This window comes from Nothobranchius furzeri, chromosome 1 (genome assembly GCF_043380555.1).
Source record: "Nothobranchius furzeri strain GRZ-AD chromosome 1, NfurGRZ-RIMD1, whole genome shotgun sequence".
In the NCBI taxonomy this organism is placed as follows: Eukaryota; Metazoa; Chordata; class Actinopteri; order Cyprinodontiformes; family Nothobranchiidae; genus Nothobranchius; species Nothobranchius furzeri.
This window is the reverse complement of record NC_091741.1, coordinates 61,359,634-61,380,319: the sequence shown is the minus strand read 5'-3', so window position 1 is coordinate 61,380,319 and position 20,686 is coordinate 61,359,634. Positions and strand designations below refer to the sequence as shown.

The following is a 20,686-nucleotide window of genomic DNA, read 5'->3' as shown; positions in this document are numbered from 1 at the left end:
GAAGTGATCACCTTCTCTGATGGCCGTGCACGGAGCTCCTTCCTCGTGCTCCAGACGGATCTCCTTCAGTGCCACCAGGTTGTCAGTCAGCTTACTGCGTCCCTTAAACACTGTGGCGTAGGTTCCCTAAATGCAACAGTTTTCACTTGAGTGAGATGAAACTGAAATACGAGGCAATTATTTAATAAAGGACTGGATTCCTCACCTCTCCCAGCTTGTCCAGTTTAATGTACGTCTCCAACTTCCCAAAACCGATCTCAGACTGAGGAGACAAAAACAAGCCATTTTGGGAAAGTACAGGGTTAAAAATCCACCCACAAACAGAGGAATTAAAGATTTTTGTTGCATTCTGGTCAATATATTGACACTATTGGGTGAAAAGAGAAAGCAGGCAAATGCTGGGGGGAAGGAAAAAAAGACACCAGATTCAGATGAAGAACAGGAATAATCCACCTGTGTTTACATCAGAAAGGATTTCAGATGAGTACTTCTGGACAAGCAACCAAAGTTTTTATCTTAGAACTTTCCATTGTGGACTGTATGATGATGCAGCTGGCAGCCCTGCTAGCTGGCAGCAGAAGGTTGCAGGTGCATGCATGTTGTTTTCCAGGTACTCTGGTTTCCTCCCACAGACCAGAAACATGCAGGCTAGGCTGATTGGAGACTGTGTGAGTGTCAGTTTCTGTGTGTTCCTGTGATGGACTGAAGCTCTGAGCAGACCCCTGCCCTGGGCCCAATGACTGCTGGGGACAGGCACCAGCTCCCAGCAGAGGAATTAGAGGTTCAGAAAATGAAGTGTGAAAATGACTGAGTGTTAGAGATGGGTACCTTTGACATTTAAATCGATCCGGTACTAATTCCCGGTACCTACGAATCGATACCGGTACTTAACGGTACCAATTTTCGATACTTTTGAGTGTTTATTATTTTAATTCTCTTTTATAATTAAATATATATTTTTCTCAATATATAACAATATTTGATAAATATCACGATAAATAACATTCAACTGTTTGTATTTTAACATCGTCCTTGTAGTTTTATAAGCTGATAATTAAACTGAAGCAAACATCTTTACTGTGAACTAAATTTACTGTGTATCTTCATTCCTTTTGCCGTCCTTTTTCATTTGATTTTTCCTACTGGGGAGTTAGAATTTCTGAGGAGAAAGTGAACGCACCATTAGCTGATAACAACGGTGGCAATGGAAGCTAACATACCAAGCTAACGTTATCTTAAACAGTTTATTTAACTGCCGGAGCAGATTAAAACGATGATGCCTCACACAAATCGTTGTCGCTGGTTTCATCTTCAACCAATCACCCGTCGCATTTAGTAAAGTGAAGCCAAACTTTAGAGCGCGTTCATGTTCTTCTAGTCGGAAATTCAGAGTTCCGAGGAGAAAGCGAACACACCATTAGCGATATCATATCAAGCTAACGTTATCTTAAACATGTTATTTACCTACCGGAGCAGATTAAGATGAGGATGTCTCACTTAGATCGTTGTCGCTGGTTTCATCATCACCCAGTTACCCATCACATTTAGTGAAGTGGACCCAAGCTTTAGCGTACGTTCTTTCTACCATGCTGCTCTGTTTACAACTGGCGCGCAGCGAGCGATGACATAACGCTCTTGCGCATGCGCAGCTGTCTTGGCAAGTTCTCGTTATGAAGGACGGGTACCGAAACGAGGCACCGTTTGAAATGACGTGAATCGGTGCTCAGTCGGTACTATGGAATTCGGTCGGTACCTTAAAAAGTACCGAATTCGGTACCCATCCCTACTGAGTGTCCATATGAAATGTTATTATGAAAAACCATGAACAGTTCTCAGTTAGGGGTATCACAGCTGGAAAGTTTCCATTTCCCATAAATCTTCTCTTCAGAGTGTGTCTGCAACAAAGCTGAATAATCTCACCAAAGCAGAGTTTTATGATCTAATCTGATGGGCATAAAGTGGGAGGTGGCTCCAGATTAATCCATCCTCAGCTCTCACTGGGCCAGTTGCCATGGAAACCAGCACATAAGGAGTCTTGGTAATAGGAGTGCCGCAAAGCAATAAATGAGCACAAACACACACACAGTCACAAACTGACACACGGACTGACCAGCGAGGCTCGGCGGGAGCGTCGGCTGAGCGGCTGGTCAAAGGGCGGGCTGCTGAGCTGCAGCTTCTCCAGGTAGCCGTCGGGAATACGGATGTCAGCAGGCAAAGACAGGCGCTTGTTGAGGTCCTGAAACAGAAACGCATTTAAAACTTTAGATCTGGGTTCACAAATCCTACTAAAAACTTGAGGATTTTCATATTTCAGCGCATAACAAAAAAGACATCATAATTATAGTGTTTTAATTCACTCAAAATGAAGATTGAACCTTGATATAAAGTGTTAGTTAACAACATGAGCTCGTGGCGGAGAGCCACTGGTGCTGCTCTGCAATCTGATCCCATCACAGCAGGTTGAGAGAAAATTCTCCCACTCATGTTTAAGCAGGAGGCAGCAGGAGACAACACACACACACACACACACACACACACACACACACACACACACACACACGCACACGCACACACACACACACACACACACACACACACACACACACACACACACACACACACACACACACAATCCAAAATAACTTGTTCTCATCTCCTCCCACTCCCGAGGTGAGGAAACAGAGATCAGGTCGATCACCATCTTCTGCCGGGTAGAAATAGGAGGGCGGTCTGCTAAAGCGTGACCGTGGCTGAGCAGCAGAACTTTTATGAGCACAAATCATATCAGGACAGCTTAAACCCGTAGCATCGGTCTGCATTCACACAGGCCCTCACTGCCTTTAATGAACAGGCTCAAAGTATATAACGGCATGTCTGACAGCTTTGGACTTACATAATGTTGGATGATGTGGAGAAAAATCAACTGAGAAAGAAGGCCTGAAATCTTTTAGTCAATGTGATGCGCTTTAAAGTTTGGATCGTCACAAACCCCATCAACTCCGGACTGAAGCTCTTTTTTTAGAACAGCCCTGCTCAGACTAGAGACAAAACTAGCAACATGACTTTATTGGGCTCAGTGGTGATTTCAGCTTCCTCACGAGTGAGGGAAAGAAGGAGCGACAGATCAACAGGCGGATTGGTGCTGCGTCTGCAGCGATGTGGGCGTTGTACCGGCCTGTCGTGGTGAAGAGAGAGTTAATGTGGAAGCTAAACCACACAGAAGGAATATTTAAATCTGTTCCTGTGGATTTTCACTTCTTTAACAGTTTTGATGTTCTGTGGCAAAAAAAGTTATTCTTTTACCATCTTCTAAGTTTAATCTAAAACAATCTTTCTGAAAGTGTCTGACTTCTCTATAAATATTCTATGAAAAACATTTGAAAAACTTTCAATTTAAGCTTTCAAATTTCCAAAAAGCTGAGAATGTGGACTGAGTTTTTTATTTTGTCTCGCTAGAGCCAAAAGACAGTATTGGGCCAGTAAATTGGACTATGTTGTTGACATTGTAACAATAACATCAAATCGGTGTGCAGCAGGATTGTGCAGCAACTCACTAACTAACAAAGTGAGAGAACCCATCATCTCTCCAGAGATCCAGCTATAAGGGAAATGTGGGTGAGGCTCACGAAAGATCCTCACCCGCTAAAACCTGTGCTCTCTCTTAAAAAGGCTTTCTGCTACTGGATTATGAATAAGTCTTATTCAGAGACTTGAAGTATGAGGATGAAAATCTCACTTTTTAGGTGATATTTTTTGGTTTTTCCTCAGTCCAGTCCTACCTGTTCCCCATAGTGATAGAAAACGGCCAGCAACACTCTGGTACATCTGGATATTAACTAAATATTTCACAGTGATTTATTGGCATGCAGAGCGATGATGCTCTACAATAAAACGGAGTTTGTGCATAAACACGACCTACATTAGAAAAAAAAGAGTCCCTCAGTCTTAGTGCATGAGTCAAATTAACTAATAAGAAGGTAAAAGAACTGCAAATTCACCAAATTTGAAGTGGAGTTAGAAGATTTTAATAATAATGTTAGAACAAAGCTAGAAAAAGAGTCACTGCTTTGTTCCGAATGTTTCTGGAGCCTGAACAGAGCTGAAAACAGGCCGTTTGTCTTTGAGCACCATGATGACTAAACTTTTGATTGTACTTTGTTTTTGTGTGCTAGGTCAAGTGATGATTACCACATCCTTTAGCTCCTCTGTGCACAAATAAGCTCCAAAGAAGTGAGAAGTAGGTCACAGCGTGTGCGAGGAAGGTAGCATCAATAAAACATGTTAAGTTGCTACTTGTTTATTTATGCTTGTCTGCCAGCAGGGGGCAGAAGACCTCCAGCTGGAGAAGCTTATCCTCCACTCATCCACCTCTTCATGTGAAGGCAGCATCAGTCTGGATCCAGTATCTTTTCATTTGCAGGACATGTGTTCACCAACTAAGCTGGTTTACATAATGACCAGTAGACAAAAACAGAGCAAGCGGATTAATTAATTGATGCTCTTAAACACACTGTTGATGGAAAATTCACAGGAAACACTAAAATAAGCAGCAAAGGCCACCCAAGGATCATTAGAAGATCGTTTCAAGCAGTCACCTTATTTTTTGATGAACTAGTGAAAAAAATAAAACCTGACTGGAAAGAATTGTAGCCTGTAGACCAGAGAAGCTAATTCACCTTCTTGGGATCAGCAAGGATTTTAAGATATTTTCTGGTTGAGATTAAAAATAAAACAAGCCAGTTTGACAAGTCGACAATTTCTTTCTGTCCTATTTTCAGCTCAGGATCATTAGAAACATTAAAATAGTTTCTTTTTCAGCAGTGTTTTTATCTAGATTGTGACTGATGACAGGTGAGTGTATGAACTCCTGCTGGATAGAAAACCTGCTGCCAGTGTGCGTTTATGCTTAGACAGCTGACATGAGGAGGACCATCACGTCTCCTCGGCCTCTTCAGGGCTTCTGCGGGAGCAGCGCTGCTATCAGTATCATGACACCAAGAGCCCGAGAAGCCATTAGTGAACAAACCAAACACCCACACCCAGTCAGCTGAGGCAGAGGAGGGGGGGTGGTGCCGTTGGGTCTCACCTCCATGGAGATCCGTCGGTGAATTCTGTTCCTCAGACAGACGCCGGTCGGGGACTGAACCTCATCTGATGACGTTCCTGATGCCTGGTCACTCTCTCCATCAGATCCCATTTTCAGGTTCTCGTGAACAATGTCTGTGGAGAAAAGCAAGAGACAAATGTAACAAGTTAGGAGGGAAAGAGATGGGAACCAACTCAGACTGAGGCGTCATATCTGCTCTGAGTTCAGTATGTGAATGTGTTTAGTTTACATCCATGGGTAAGTGCCAGTAGAAACTAGAGATGCAGTGATTCTGGTTTTGAGGGCCAGTACCAGTTACCAGTAACCACTTCGACCCGCCGATACCTACATTTGATTATTCAAACAATGAAACTAAACAAAGTACATTTGTCTGAAAAGTATTATCAACATTAATATTCCTAAAATAAAAACATTGACATGGTTGATCTGTTGCTGCTAGCATGAATTTAGCACCTAGCAATGGTAGGTTCACTGACCAGGAATAATGTCAGATATTTTTTTTACTGCTGCTTGGCTACTGTGCATCCTGCAGCAACAACAAAAAAAAGATCGAAATCTAATTTTTGCATTTCAGATCAGCTGATCACTGATTAACTCATCACACTGAAGGTTGTCCAGTTCTGATCACCAGATGATTATTGGTACATTATCAAATTTTATTTAATTACAACTACAGTGCAGAGCTGTCCATCTAGTCTGGAGGGGAACTAACCCATACCATCTAAGAAGCCAAAATCCTTTGCTAACTTCAACTTCCTAAAACCAAGTTAATATTGTCTGGTATTTAGAATCCAAACTGAATTAAATGAGCTCATATCACTTCTGCTGGCTTCATTTTTAAATCAAACTTTGCCCCAGCAGGGAGATCCAAACAAGTCTGAGGCTCTGAAGCAACTTTAATGTGACTCATCAAAAGTTATCAAAAGGATATTTTGCTGCTTCACACAGCTTGCTTGAAAAAAAAAAAGGGGGACGGGTACTAATGTTAGCATCAAATAATAACGTCTGATGTCAAACCGAATTAATTTTTCAACAATGCAGTACAAAAACATCAAAGACTCACACGAGGCTTCCTTAGAGACTGACACTTTCTGCTGAAGGTGGACAAAAATGATCTACTTAAATTAGAAAATCTTCCTTGTGCCTAAATGTAAATATAGTTTGTTTTTAACAAAAATGATCTAAAACATATTTTATGTATCAGAAAAGCTAGACAATATCAGGGAAGGTTTTTTACTTGCATTAGGAAACAGAAACAAAATCTCAAGCTGAATTTAGCATCCCGACCGTCATCCTGCAGCGTCTGTCCGAGCCGGACTGGAGGCCACAACTGAAACCCTGCAGCCTGCTTGGTTTCCTCCCAGGCAGTAAAACTACCACCGCTGCCACGACACATCTGGTGAAACAAGCGCCTATGTACAAACCACATCACCCCTCCACACACACACACACACATATAATATATACAGCTAATGAGTAGCCAAGACAGAGTAGCCCTCTGTCATCAGCGTGTCAGTGACTCCAACCATCATCCAATGAGACGGCGCTGAGAGGAGAGACCGAGATGTGAGAGAGAACTCTTGGTGGGAATGAAATGTTTAAAAACATTTTAGATTTAAATATTTTAATGAATCTGATCAAACCTTTTGGAAAGACTGATTCCTGTTGAAACACTTTCCCGTTGGACCTGCTGTACTTAACTTCTCACAGAAGGAAAAGAAAAGAACCTGCGTACATTATTTATCAGGAGGGCAAAAGAAGGACACAACTTTAAGGTCAGTTGGTTAAAAAACATTAATATTATTTTATGATTATTTTCTTGGCTCATAATCCTTTTAAAAAAACTTTCTGAAAATCACAGTTTCATAACTTCATTTTGTGGGATCAAATCTGCGACTGATTCTCAAAGAAGCAGTTCCCGATTTAGTCGGGCAAGATTTGATCTGACTTAGATGTTACCTTAACCTCATTTTCCTGACTACCACATGTTGTATGATGACAAAATGCCATATTCTAGTAAGATAAGCAACATCTCATACAAGCTACAGAACAAAACACTCAGGGGATGTAGTTCCCGCTGTCATAAAAAGGATGAGTGGCATCACAGAGTGCAGATTGTGATCCAATGAACTGCTATTTGTGGGATTACCTAAAACACCCACAGAGGAGGAACTGAAGGCAAAAACCTAGAAGAGCTGGCAGAACATGACTCAATGACCCAGAGTTCAACTGAGTCGTGGACAGAACATCTTGGAGCAGTCTGCAACGAAATAGGGTCCAATCACGACCCATTTAAGTGCAATCAGATAATCCAGAACCACATTTTAAGACTATGTTGAATATTCCAAATGTAGCAGATTGATGTTCTAAATATAGATTACCTTGAAGAGTTTTGAACTACCTGATGTTTTTTCACCTAGCGTGACATCAGAATGATGGTGACTGCAGAGTGTTGTGTGCTCTGCTGAGAAGGTCATTGGCTGCAAACTCCCCTCCATACAGGACCTGTACACCTCCAGGACATTGAGGCGTGCAGGTCAGATAACAGCAGACCCGTCTCACTCTGGACACAGTCTCTTCGACTGGCAGGAGGCTCCAATCCATTTGGACCAGAATCTCTCGCCACAAAACCTGTTTCTCCCCCTCTGTGGTCGGACTCATGATTGTTAATAGTAGACCTGTCCACTCCAGCTGCTTTGTTTAGTCACATGACCCTAGTGTTGTGTTTGCACCTGAACTGATGTGCTCTGACCAGTACTTACACTGACTTGTATATAGTAGCTTTCTTTGAGTTTTAATCTCCAACAAGTCACCAGCAGTCACGATGCAAGTGTTGATTTAGCTGCTTCTCTAATTATTGCCTCCCTATATTATTATCATGTTACTGTGTTTACTTCTTAATTAAATTTTTTGCTCATAATTGATCTTTTCTTGCACTGAGTACCACAGCAATTTCCTAATGTTGTGATTCTCGCACATATGTCAACGAAACCTTTCTGATTCTGATTCTAAAGGCAAAGAAAGCAACAGAATCTGCAGTAGGAAAAAAAGAGATGCTGTGAAGGACAGAAACACACCAGAGGGGAAGAGGAGGTAAAAATGGGAATCTGGAGAAAAAGCTGAGTTTTTCTTCCCATGACTTTATGCCTCTTTATACAAAAAAAAATCCATTTACCTAACCAATGAATCACAAATAAGCTACCATTTGGGCATAAGGTGTGAATATTCGAACAATATATAATTTATCAGTTTGACCCAACACCACATATTATACTATTTACTAGGGCTGAACGATTCTGCGATTTAATTCACGATTATTTTCTCAAGGGGCTTTTCTCATATTTTTCAACTAACAGAAGCAAAAAAAGTATATGCAACTTGTACTGCATATAAACAAGTTGGTGTATCTACATGTCATATCCAAAAGTTCATTTGTCTACATATACATAAACACTCACAAGTAAAGACAAAAGTCTGTATTTGAAGGTGCAATGCTTTGCAGCCGGGAGTGTGCAACTGTGAAAATGTATTTGCAGGAAAGAAGTGTGTCCAGTTCATTTAAGTCTTTTGTGTTTAGAGTTTTTGACGTCTTGTCCATGGAGAGCTTCCGTAGTTCTGTATTTTCTAGCTTTACTAAAATATCTGTCTGTACTTGATTGATGGCAGATTTGACTTTTTATTAGACACCAAACGTAATAATTTGGCACGTTTCAAATTCGTAATTTGTAAGAATGTAATTGGAAATATTAGCATTAGCCTCCCGATGAGTTTTTTTTCATTTATATTGGAATTGTGCTAACCACTCACTGCCAGTGAAATCGCAGGCCTTTCTATTAGAAAATCTCCTTTCGTCACATCGTAGTTTAATTGCATATGCAATTAATAATTCAGCCTTAGAGCACCCTGTTGTTTTTCCATTTCCAGCAGTTTTCCATCAACGCCCAGAGTTGGGAATTTCACATTTTCCTGCTAATCCTGTGTTCCTATTTGACAAACGGAGTCTGTAACATGTTTTAATCTTAAAGACTAAAGTAATAACCCATTACTGTTCTCCATGAACATAGGCCTGGAGGCTCCACTCCCTCACAGAACAGCAGTAAAACTCTAACAACCGCTGTGACATTCTGAGATGATCGCTGGACCCATATGAGCTAACTCAGCCAAGCAGGACCGAGAAAATGTTTAACTAAAAATAAATAAATCAACACTTGCATCGTGGCTGCTGGTGACTTGTTGGAGATTAAAACTAAAAGAAACATTTCTAATTTAACACAGAACTATGTTTAAAGGGGCATTATGGAAGTTTGACAGCCAAAACATGTATAGAAATAATAAATTTCTTCTTCATACATTCTCCTGCAATGCCCAGGTCCTGTAGAATGAGCCCTGGCATTTTTACTGTGATTGCCTAGCCTAGTGAACTAGACCAAATTCTTGCTTTACAAAGTTTGGTCTAGGCACGCTCCATTGGAACCTCCGCAGCTCCTACCAGGACTCTGGCTGGCCAATCACAGCTCTCTAGAGGGGTGTCAAACACATAAAGAGCTGTGATTGGTCCATAATGGTGGGCCAATCATAGTGCTCTATCTGCTTAGTGAACAAATCACAGAGCTTTATCCACTTTGTGGGCCAATCAGGGCACTCTATATGCCTGGTGGGTGGGATGATGCAACAGAGTGAAACAAGAGTATGTCACATTCATTGTCCAGTGGAATGCGGAGATCATTTGAAAGAAAACGGTAGAACCCGCCCCACAACCGAGAGCAGTCAATGGAGCGTTGCCAGACAAAATAATACATTTATTTACTGTTTTTCTGTAAAATCACAGAAAAAGAAAGCTGCTCAGGTCGAGCAGGCTGCTTCATGCGCGTTCACGCTCAGGCATTGCCCGTAGCATTTGCTATCAATAGCTTTAGCAGCAGAGAGTGAGGTAGTGCCAACTCAGCGACTTTGTCACTGTTCCGAATGCCTAGTGATAAACCTAGCTACATTTCTGAGGACCTTAGCTACTTTCTTCTAGATATTTCCTGCAAATTAGCAACAAAATAGCCATTTTCGCTCCAAACCGTTCTTTGAACGTTGTCTCAGCTGTCATCAAGGATATAAATATTACAGATACAGAAGACGTGACCGGTGATTTAGCTCAAAGTCATAGGACTCTCATGCAGAGGACCCGGGTTAGATTCTGGATGTGAACATACTGGTAGCTAATTTCGAGTTTCTTTTTTACATTAATGGTATATTTTTTTACAGTAAGATGCCCACATTTTTATTTGAGACTCGCCGAACGGCATTGAATTCACAGATAAAAAAGATGTGGGTTCAACTTTCATTTTGGAACAATTTTTCAAGCAAGGGAAGGGCATGATCTGAGCATGCAGGAGGACTGACCCATCTTAAACCTTTGTCGGCTGTGCTGAAGAGAAAGGTACAGAAACTAATAATTTAATTAATTAGCTGCGCGTTCTCCTGTCCTCTGTCCTCCGGGCCACACACACGGGACTGTCTCAGCTGTTATTTTCGTTAAGGAGTGTGCACGTACAGCATGCGTGCCTCATGCACGTGCCTACTATTGAAGCTGCCATTACGCTTTTGGCCTGAGGGGGCAATCGCGAGCATAAAAATTAAAAACTCCGTAAAGTCCCTTTAAATAACCAGAAAGTTAGTAAAGTGCTGTAAATGTTTGTTTCATATCATTACATTAGATGTGATGTGACTAAATTCCAGAAGTAAAGAAGTGAAGCAACTATTACTGACATAAATCCCACAGACCTGTCCGCAGCTCCTCGTCTGCTTAAATCTTGAATACGAAGCAGAAATTGTAAGCTTCACAGCTTTGGTATCTTCTATACTCAGAAAAACACATGCAAGGCAGTCTAGTGAAGTTGTCCATCTTTGTCACAAAATTGTCTTCTTTGTCTCAGTTTTTCCACCTACCTCTCCGAAAGTTTATCCCTCTAAACTTACAACAATTCCAATTGGCTCTGGATTCCTGTGAGGACACGGTCAATTTCGAGAAAAAAAATCAATCAATCAATCCATCAATCCATCCATCCATCCATCCATCCATCCATCCATCTATTTTCATCCGCTTATCTGGAGTCGGGTCGCGGGGGCAGTAGCCTAAGTCAAGAGGCCCAGACTTCCCTCTCCCCAGCCACTTGGGCCAGCTCCTCCAGGGGAATCCCAAGGTGTTCCCTGGCCAGGTGAAAGACATAGTCCCCCCACCGTGTCCTGGGTCTACCTTTAGGTCTCCTCCCGGTTGGACATGCCCGGAAAACCTCACCAGGGAGGCGTCCAGGAGGCATCCTGACCAGATGCCCGAGCCACCTCAACTGGCTCCTCTCGATGTGGAGGAGCAGCGGGTCTAATTGAAAAAAATCTGCTTTGCAAATTTTTTCAAACATTTTCAAAATTCCAGTGACATGAAAGAGAGGCCTTGTAACTCACAGAGGAAGCTCAGAACCCTTTCAAACATGCAGGGACCTTTTTGACAAAGGTGAGACCAAGTTACTGTTTTGCAAGTCGCAAGGAAGTCTCAGATTTTTCTACTGAACTCCTCCTCAAGTCCAAAGTCAAGACATTCAAGTTTCGCAGTTGTAGCAATACGCCACATCTGAGCCAATGTAGGGGAGTCACTGACCAACCTATTTAATTTGATTGAATACTTGGTGCATGCAGTGTTGGGAAAGTTCATTTAAAAAACGAACTAGTTCTAAGTTCAGTTCAATCATTTTAAAACGAACTAGTTCGTTTCTTAGTTCATAACTTAAAATATTTTGAACTAAGTTTATGGTTCCAAAAATTAACTAGTTCATATCGAAAAACTAACTAGTTTACATCGAAACAACGCGTTAATAAACCCGTTCACGCACACCAGGACGAACGATCTCACTTTTACGTTCGTTAGGCAAAATATGAACGTGTTCAGTTCACAAAAAAAAAAAAAGAACAAATTCATGAACGCATTTGGGCACAACACTGGGTGCATGTATACTAACCCCATGATCAGATTATTTCAGTTAGTGTCCATGTAAACAGAGATTTGGGATTTCCGATCAACCAAGATTTGAATAGGATAGGGAAAATTTGGCGTATGTAAACGTAGCTACTGTCTGAGTGTGTGGTTTAATTTACTTTACAAAGTCAGCAGTTGTGTCTAATTTACTGGATTTATTTGGATCACTGAATTCATCATTGCTTCACATTAGGGCATTTCTTCCTTGACCACTTTTCTCTAAAGCCTTGAATAAAGGCTTTATTCCTAATAAAATAAAGGACTGAAGGCTCCTTTTATTGATATTGTTCTTGAGAAAAGTCCCCTCACTTCCCCTTACCCCTAAATATGTCTCTTCTCTTTCTGTTTGATCCTGTTTCTGGTTCTTTTACAGGTTTTATGGGCAGCACCTCTTCTGACTCCTCCACATGCTCCAACACATTCCTCCAGAAACTGCTCTGCTCCAACATTTAGGTATCCTCTTTAAATCCTCTGACTGATTTAATCTGTCCAACTTTTTTCCCTTTCAAACCACCTTCTAATTTCACATACCTCCCTTTTATTGCTTACCATCTTATAATTTCCTCACCCTCCCTAAATTCTCTGAAAAACATATTCACTTTCCACCGTCATTCTTCCTCCTCTAGTAGACAGAGCTCTTCTAAACACTCATTACTCATCTTACCCTACATTATTCTTTAGATTTTGTAATTTGTGCATGTGGATTATTCATTTCTCCTCAAAGGATATATTTTATCCTAAAACTGTCCACTAGCTCTCTCACAAGTTATCCTGTTTTTCTTCTCTCTACAGTAATTAGCGTCTTTGATAATAAGTACACAGGCAGTGGCAGCATGAAGTCGTATATCAGTGTCCCACTTAAATGTCCTGTTTTTTGATCCAAGTCCTTCTATCTGGGACAGGGTCCAGTGTGAGGCTCAATGGGTCCTCTAGTTGGTCCCCAGCTTACAGGGAATAAAAGCTAGTGGCGAATCTAATATTGTGTGTTTGAAAAAAGCTGGTTGGTGTCATTCCAACATCTAGGGGGAAACCCTTTACACTTTGTTTTGTGGTTTATAAGATATTTCTAATATTTAATAAGTTAATTCTCCACATTTTAAATATACTTGTGTTCAAACAGGAATCGTTTCAGAGGCAAATTAACTCAACTCAAAAGGTATTTAGAGAATTCGAAGTATGACTTGATTAAAGTGAAATTGGAATTTAATTAAATTTTCAGTAAACATTGCACAACCAGAGTGTGTCAGCTACTACTACACCTAATTTCAGCTCAATGTCTGTAAACATAAATGAGTTATTGCTTTTTTACGTTGGCTAAGACTGATTGCCTGCGGCAGCCATCTTGAATCACATCGACTCCACCATAGAGAGCCTAACGCCCGGAACACACCAAAGCGCCGCGAAGTGAATCGCTCATGAAATTCATGCGCTCTTCGCTCCTCCTCTGTTCACATCAAGCGACAATTTTTAATGAGCGCTTCTGCTCACTCTTACTGTTTTCCAACAGGCGCTTCTGCGTCTGGTGTGTTCTGGGTGTTAGTCTCTTCCCTTTCCAGTTGGCTCATGGGTCCCCAGAAGAACGAAAAAAAAAAGAATACAAGTCAACGGGGCTAAAAGAGCTATTTTCTAATATACTTTGCCTTACGCCCTGGATCGCACATATGTTGTACTGCAATTTAAATGAAAAGTAATGATGGGTGTTTCGACCACACCAGTCACGTACTTGAGATTTATCAGCTTGTAAAAGTTCGTAACTAGCATGACTACAAACTAGAAATTGGCACGTCGCATATGTGGCGTCACCACATAATCTCTACCCTAACGTAGCTGCTACTTACCAAATGACCAGATTTATGGTGGTTCTTTCCTCCAGTGGGAAGTTTGCTGAACTTACAGCCCTTTTCCCTCAGTTTTCTCCGTGTCTGGTTCGATGACGTCACTTTCGTGAAATGCATTCGTAGTCCTGGACTTATTTTCACACTAAACCTAAAATATCGTTTCGCCCTGTTCAAAAATAATCACGTTCTTGGTATCAAAATGCATTTTCAAAAATTTCACGGGCAATCATATGTGAAATCCATGGCATAAAACAAGCGGAGTTAGAAAACAGTGTTTTTAGCCTGATTGACTTGCATTTATTTTTTCATTCTTCTGGGGACTCATGGTCCGGAAGTAAATGGGCGTGACTTGGGCTCTCTATGCAGCTGTAATTCTAAAAATAAGAATATGGTGCAAAAGTCCATTTATGTCACAAATTCACCAAGGACTGAGAGACCGTCTAGAGGCTCAGAAACATTTTGCAGGTGTTATGGATTCATTATCTGATTAGAATGTAATGTGACATCTTTTCACAATATTCTAACTTTCAGAGAATTTGAATGTGAGCTTTTCATAAGTGGTAAGTCACAATTATCACAGTTATAACAAATAAAGGCTTGAAATATCTGGCTTTGCATGGAATGAGTCTATCTCATATATGTTTCACCTGTTAAGTTGAATTACTGACATAAATGAATGTTTGGAGTAGGGCTGCAGCTATCAAATATTTTTGTAATTGAGTACTCTATCGAATATTTTATCAATTAATCGAGTACTCTAATTAATTACCCTTTTACGTTTGTAAACCATTATATCAAATAGCATGTTATAAAATATGAAAGACCTCTTAACATGAGCACGCAATTGCCAGTTATTCTTCAAGTTTTATTCAAGATTAGTTTTCAAAACTTCAGCACTTCAACTTTACTTTACAGTAAACAAATGCGAGCGGCTGCGGCCCAAACAGCAGCAGAACCGCTCACGGCGCATGCGCAAACATGGCTCACCAGCTATTTCCCTATTAACACACGTCTTTTAATTTCTATACTTTTTTCTCACACTAACGAGGATTGTCGAGAAAGCATGTTTGCCGTGGTTATGCCAAATTACACTGATCACACAACATTTATTTACTTTCTTTCGTTTTCCTCCGTCACTCTCATAAATACCTGTGTCCTCCTGCAGCAATCCGGAGGGACGACGGACATCAATAACAACACAGTAAAAAGTCCGACGTGTTGTAAAAACTGCTATTTTTAGCACATTTTAAGACCGACGTGTTGCTACCAGACGTACGGTGTGAGCTGAAACTAAGTGCTACAAACGAAAAAGTTGCACAGTGTCTGCAGAATATATAGAAATACAGGCTAAAATGCAATATCTTGTCCGCTTGCAGAAGTGACATTCACATGTGGATGTTTCCTGGTCAGGTGCTGCAGCTTGGAGGATGTGGTGTTGTGGTAGGCTAAATCCATTTTACAGTTTTTAAACTGGACTACGTTTTCCGCCTTACGATGGGAAAAATGGTCCCACACCTTTGACATTTTCTGTCTTTTTCGCACTCCACCGGGGTCCACGTCTGCCATGGCTTAAGAGAAGTTAAGTAACATTCGCTACTCGCGTGTGCATTCAGTGCAGTATGTATGTGCATGACCTATTTCGGTCCGGGTGAAACATGACCCTGGGCGATTGCAAAGCCATGAATTAATTAAACATGAATTAAACGAAGCCTCGAGGCAGAGAATTTGACTCGAGGATTTTTTGTACTCGAATTATTCGAGGTACTCGAGGAATCGTTTCAGCCCTAGTTTGGAGCATATTCTAATTTTCCTGTTTCACCTGTATAGGTTACTTTCTGAGACTTACAATAAAATCAGATTAGTGTGTAACGCTCCTTGGGCTAAGGTCTGACTGCTATTCCCTTAATCACCAGAAGAAAATGATTCAGAGAAGAAGCCTAGGGGTGTGAATGAACTACAACTATCAAGACTACAGCTCAGGCAGTTTTATGTGAGGTGTAACAATCACAACAATGACAGCAACATAATTAAACATACAATACACATAAATAAGCAGATAAATAGTTCCAAACACAATGATTCAACACGAGCAGAACCAAGGGGGTTAGTTCATTCAGTTCAAGTTAGTCCAGCAACCTTTGACAGGTCATTTTCCTGATGGTATGATTCAGTAAAAGGTTCAGTCCTACCGCATTGCAGCGGAGGTCGGGCGGCTCACCATCCCGTCTCGATCAGGTCTCTGACCAAGGGGGGAAAACAAAACCAACAAAAAAAAACGTTGAGATGGTCGCGACAAAAGAACGGGTAGGAGTGTGATAGACGTCACACACATCGCTCACAGGTTCTTATCCTGTTGGTCACATCATTAGCCATCTGAGGCCAATAAAACCTGGAAACGGACCAAGTCTAGGGTACGTTCGACTCCCATGTGGCCCATCTGGTTGTGAAGTTGGTGCAAAACAACCGGTCCTCAGGTAGTACTAATTGGTATGTGGGACTACTTCTAGTTTGTCTCTTTCTGACGAGAAGGGTGGTACGGAGCTCCATTTTATTTACTTCTCGCAAGAACAAAAGCAATTCAGGAATTTCGTCCCTCAAAGAGGATGGGGGTGACTCCTCGCTCAGCCTGAGCTATAACATGACTGATAACAGGGTCAATCCATTGTTGGGCTGCAATGTCAGCTGTTGAAAACTTAGGGAGGATTGAGGAGGCGAACTGGGTATCGTCTGCAAAACTATCAGGCAGACTGGTGTCATGGATAGACATGGATAACACCAGAGCTGAATCTAGGTCCCTGTTTGAGCTGTACACCCAGTGGCGGTCACAAACAGCTTTTATGGCATGTTGGTCAATGAAAGCATACTCAGATTCATTTAAATGCTGCTGAGCAAATTTCAAGATCTGCTCCTGTTCTTTCCTGGAGAGAGGATCGTCAAACAACTCTCCACGCGGTCGACGAGACAACCCATCAGCATCGGAATTCTGTTTTCCAGCTCTGTAGACTAACTGAAACGTGAAAATGGACAACGCTGAAAGCCAACGGTAGCTGGTAGCGTCAAGCTTTGCTGAGGACAATAGGTACGTTAATGGATTGCTGTCTGTGTCAACTGTGAATTGGGCACCGTAAAGATAGTCGTTGAACTTTTCAGCCACTGCCCATTTTAAGGCAAGAAACTCCAACTTATGGGCGGGGTACATGGACTCACTCCGGGAGACACCTTTGCTGGCATATGCTACTATGTTCTTTCCGTCCTGTTCCTGATACAGCACTGCACCAAGACCAGTGGTACTCGCATCAGTGTGGAAAGTGTATGGCAGTTTTGGATCAGCAAATGCCCAAACAGGGGCAGAAGTCAGTTTGTCAATGACATTATTAAAAGCTTGCTGGCATGTTGGTGTCCAACACCCTCCCAACAGGTCCTTGGGGTTGAGGTACTCCGTCGGCTTTGCGGATCGTTTCAGTTTCTTTTGAGAAGGTGGATATCCTGCAGCAAGGTCATGCAAGGGCTTGACTATAGCTGAATATCCCTGGATGAACCGTCTGTGGTACACAGCAAATCTGAGGAAAGACTGCAACTCCCTCAGATTTTTAGGCACAGGCCAAGAGGTGAGAGTGGAAACCTTATCAGGGTCTGTTTCTACACCGTTTTGAGACACCACATGGCCCAGGTACTTCACGGACATTTGACAGAACATACACTTTTCAATCAATAGTTTCAAACCATATTCTTTTAGTTTGTTGAGGACATTCATCAAGCGGGTTTCATGTTCCTCAAGAGTTGGTGCAAAAACTATCAGGTCATCAATAAACACTAATAGCTCTTTTCCATCGCCTGGTCTGGGACGGTCAGGTCTGAGTATTATGGACCGGTATGTACCGGTATGGGTCTAGAAGTTTTCTGGCAAGCGTTTCTATCACATTCCAGGCTCCAGTTACTAGGCGGGGTAGCGTAATGCGTCACGCGCGATGTGTGCCTTAACGTCACACAGCGCGACGAGATCGCGCCAAAACACAACAACAATGGAGTCCAGTCAGCAGCGCGTTCTTTCTGTTTTTGGTGTTTGGTATATTCTTTACACCCACATCACGATAACGTTTAGAGCTATGCTGTGCGCATCGAGGAGGAGGGCAGCTGAAAGGCGATGACGCTTTCTGAAATTAATATCGGACACGAGGCATAACTTTCTACTGTTGAGACAAAGACGGAGGCGCCAGGTGGTAAGTAACTTCTAATGCTGTAATACATGTCATTATAATCTCTGAGGGGGTGTCTAGGGCAACTATCAAAAAAGAAAAACAAAAAAAAGCACCAAAATCAAATGGTTTGGTTGCATATTGGTCATTTAAGACATGCTAAACACGAGAGGCCAACACCTAACTAAGTTTCAAACAGCTTCTGCACTCATGGTGATGCTAGTCAACACGAGGGCCTGAATCCTTCACTCTTTACTTCCTGGGCATGTCATAGATAAGTTGTGCAGCTGTACTGAAATTATTATAATTAATTATATAGGTAATTACAAGCAATACCACATTTGTGCATTTTATAAAGTGAACAAAACATAGCCAGTCACTGGTAGCGCCATAAAGAACAGCTGTTATTTTAACCTTAACAAATTCTATTGATGTGAACTTTATGTCTATAACCATACTGTTTCAATCTTTTTCACAGCACTATTCTTTTTACTTTTACTGTGTTATGACTGTTTTTTTTTTTAGTTGGCTCTTTTGAATCAGCGACGGCAACCAACTGTGTGGGCCTTCAGCCGTGCCAGTGCCTTCTGGGATGTGACCATGCCAAACTTCACTCCGTCAGATTGGATAGCTCATTTCAGAATGTCAGAAGAGACCTTTTCATATCTTTGTTCCAAGCTCCGTCCAGCCATGCAGAAGAGGAACACCAACTTCAGAGTCTGCGTTCCACTCAGGAAAAGAGTTGCAATTGCACTGTGGAAGCTTGCAACTAACAGTGAATACAGGAGCATCGGGCTTCTTTTTGGTGTCAGCACGACCTCTGTGTGCCGGATGTGCAGGACTTCTGTAAGGCTGTCTGTAAAATCTTGCTTGCCGAGGTTATTGCTTTTCCAACTCTGCAAAAGCTACAGGAAATGGCTGACTATTTTGAGACCAGGTGGGGGGTTCCTCAGTGTGTGGGTGCCATCGATGGTTCCCATATCCCAATAATCTCACCACAGGGATTCCACACAGATTACTTCAATAGGAAAGGTTGGCATTCCATAATCCTCCAGGGCATTGTGGATGGCAGAGGCATGTTCTGGAATGTTAATGCAGGTCAGCCAGGTAGCATGCCCGTGTGCTGCGATTGTCCACATTTTGGGACTTGGTTGCTCATGGACAACTGCACCCAACTAGTACCAAGAACATTGAGGGAGTAAATGTAGGCTTTTATGTGCTCGGGGACTCTGCCTATCCTCTACAGAACTGGCTCCTAAAACCATTTTCAGACAACGGTCGTCTCACTGCTGAACAACAGACGTACAACAGGAAAACGTCCAGAGCCAGAGTTGTGGTCGAAAATGCATTTGGGAGGCTAAAGGGTAGGTGGCGATGTCTTCTGAAGAGTAACGACAGTGATGTAGAGCTTCTTAAATACATGGTGCTGACCTGTTGTGTGCTTCACAATATCTGTGAGAGCCATGGGGAGGAATATGTAGAATGTGACGCACCTGCTGATGAACCAGTGGTTGCAAATATGCAGGAAGTTGCAGAGGAGGGCAGTGATGTGCGTGAAGCTCTGATGCGACACTTCAACCGCTGACCTCAATTTGTGTTTTTTCTTTCCATTTACTTTGTTTATTGTTTTGACACTTAACTGTTGGAAACCTGTAGTTTGAACTGAAATGTTTGTTTTATTTTCAGAAATTAATAAAGTACAATATTTTACTTTTAACAAACTGTTGCACCTTTCCATTTTAATATATATTTAAGGTGGGCTGTAATGTAATCTACATTTATTATGTAAATTTAAATTTGCGAACAAAATTGTTTTCAAGACAATTCATGCACACCTTGTTTTTCTTTGAAAAATTATTGATAAAAAGGACAGGCGTGGGATAAAAAAAATTACGGGACAAATACACAGCTCCTTACTGCCTGGGTGGTGGCAGGAAGTCAGAGGAGCTGCCCATTCTTTGTGCGACCAGTCCAAGAACAGCATTTAGGGCACCCAAATGTTCAAAATATCGCTCTGCGATCTGTAATTCATGTTGCCTTGCTGCTGCTGCGTCTTGTTGCATCCAGTTAACCTGCTCCCGGCTTATGCCTTCCATTCTGTCCATCTGCCTGCCATCTGCGATCTGCAACTCATCAAATATCACCTGAGTCCGTGCTTCCAATCGCCGTCTTCGGTCACCTGGAAACAACAACATTGACAATTACATTTGTGTTTATATGGATAACAAAATGTCAGTTCTCCTGTGAACTTGTCAGTTTTGTTCATGCACAAAGCAATTTTTAGAATGGTTAGACACTACCTGTGCGTCGACGACATGGTAGATGTTCCTCTCGAGTGGTAGTGGACAGAGGTGATGGTGGTGGCGAAGGAACTGGCCGAGGCGATGGTGGCACAGAAGGCACGGACAGAGGTGATGGTGGCACAGAAGGTACGGACAGAGGTGATGGTGGCACAGAAGGTCCTGGAGTGCTACTTGAGGAAGTGGATGGTTCCTCTGAAGAGGGACTGTTTTCCGCTTCAGATGTG

The 20,686-nt window shown here is 41.9% G+C and overlaps 1 protein-coding gene across 1 annotated transcript in view; it reads right to left on the bottom strand.

The window, feature by feature from the left end:
• cdk17 (cyclin dependent kinase 17) overlaps positions 1 to 20,686 on the bottom strand; it is a 69,323-nt gene that overhangs the window by 5,866 nt on the left and 42,771 nt on the right. The window contains exons 4-7 of the mRNA XM_054740047.2: positions 5,087 to 5,220; positions 2,111 to 2,236; positions 206 to 262; positions 12 to 126 (exon numbers count right to left, since the gene is read on the bottom strand). Coding sequence (XP_054596022.1) covers positions 12 to 126; positions 206 to 262; positions 2,111 to 2,236; positions 5,087 to 5,220 — 432 coding nt within the window. The remainder of the gene's footprint in view (positions 1 to 11; positions 127 to 205; positions 263 to 2,110; positions 2,237 to 5,086; positions 5,221 to 20,686) is intronic.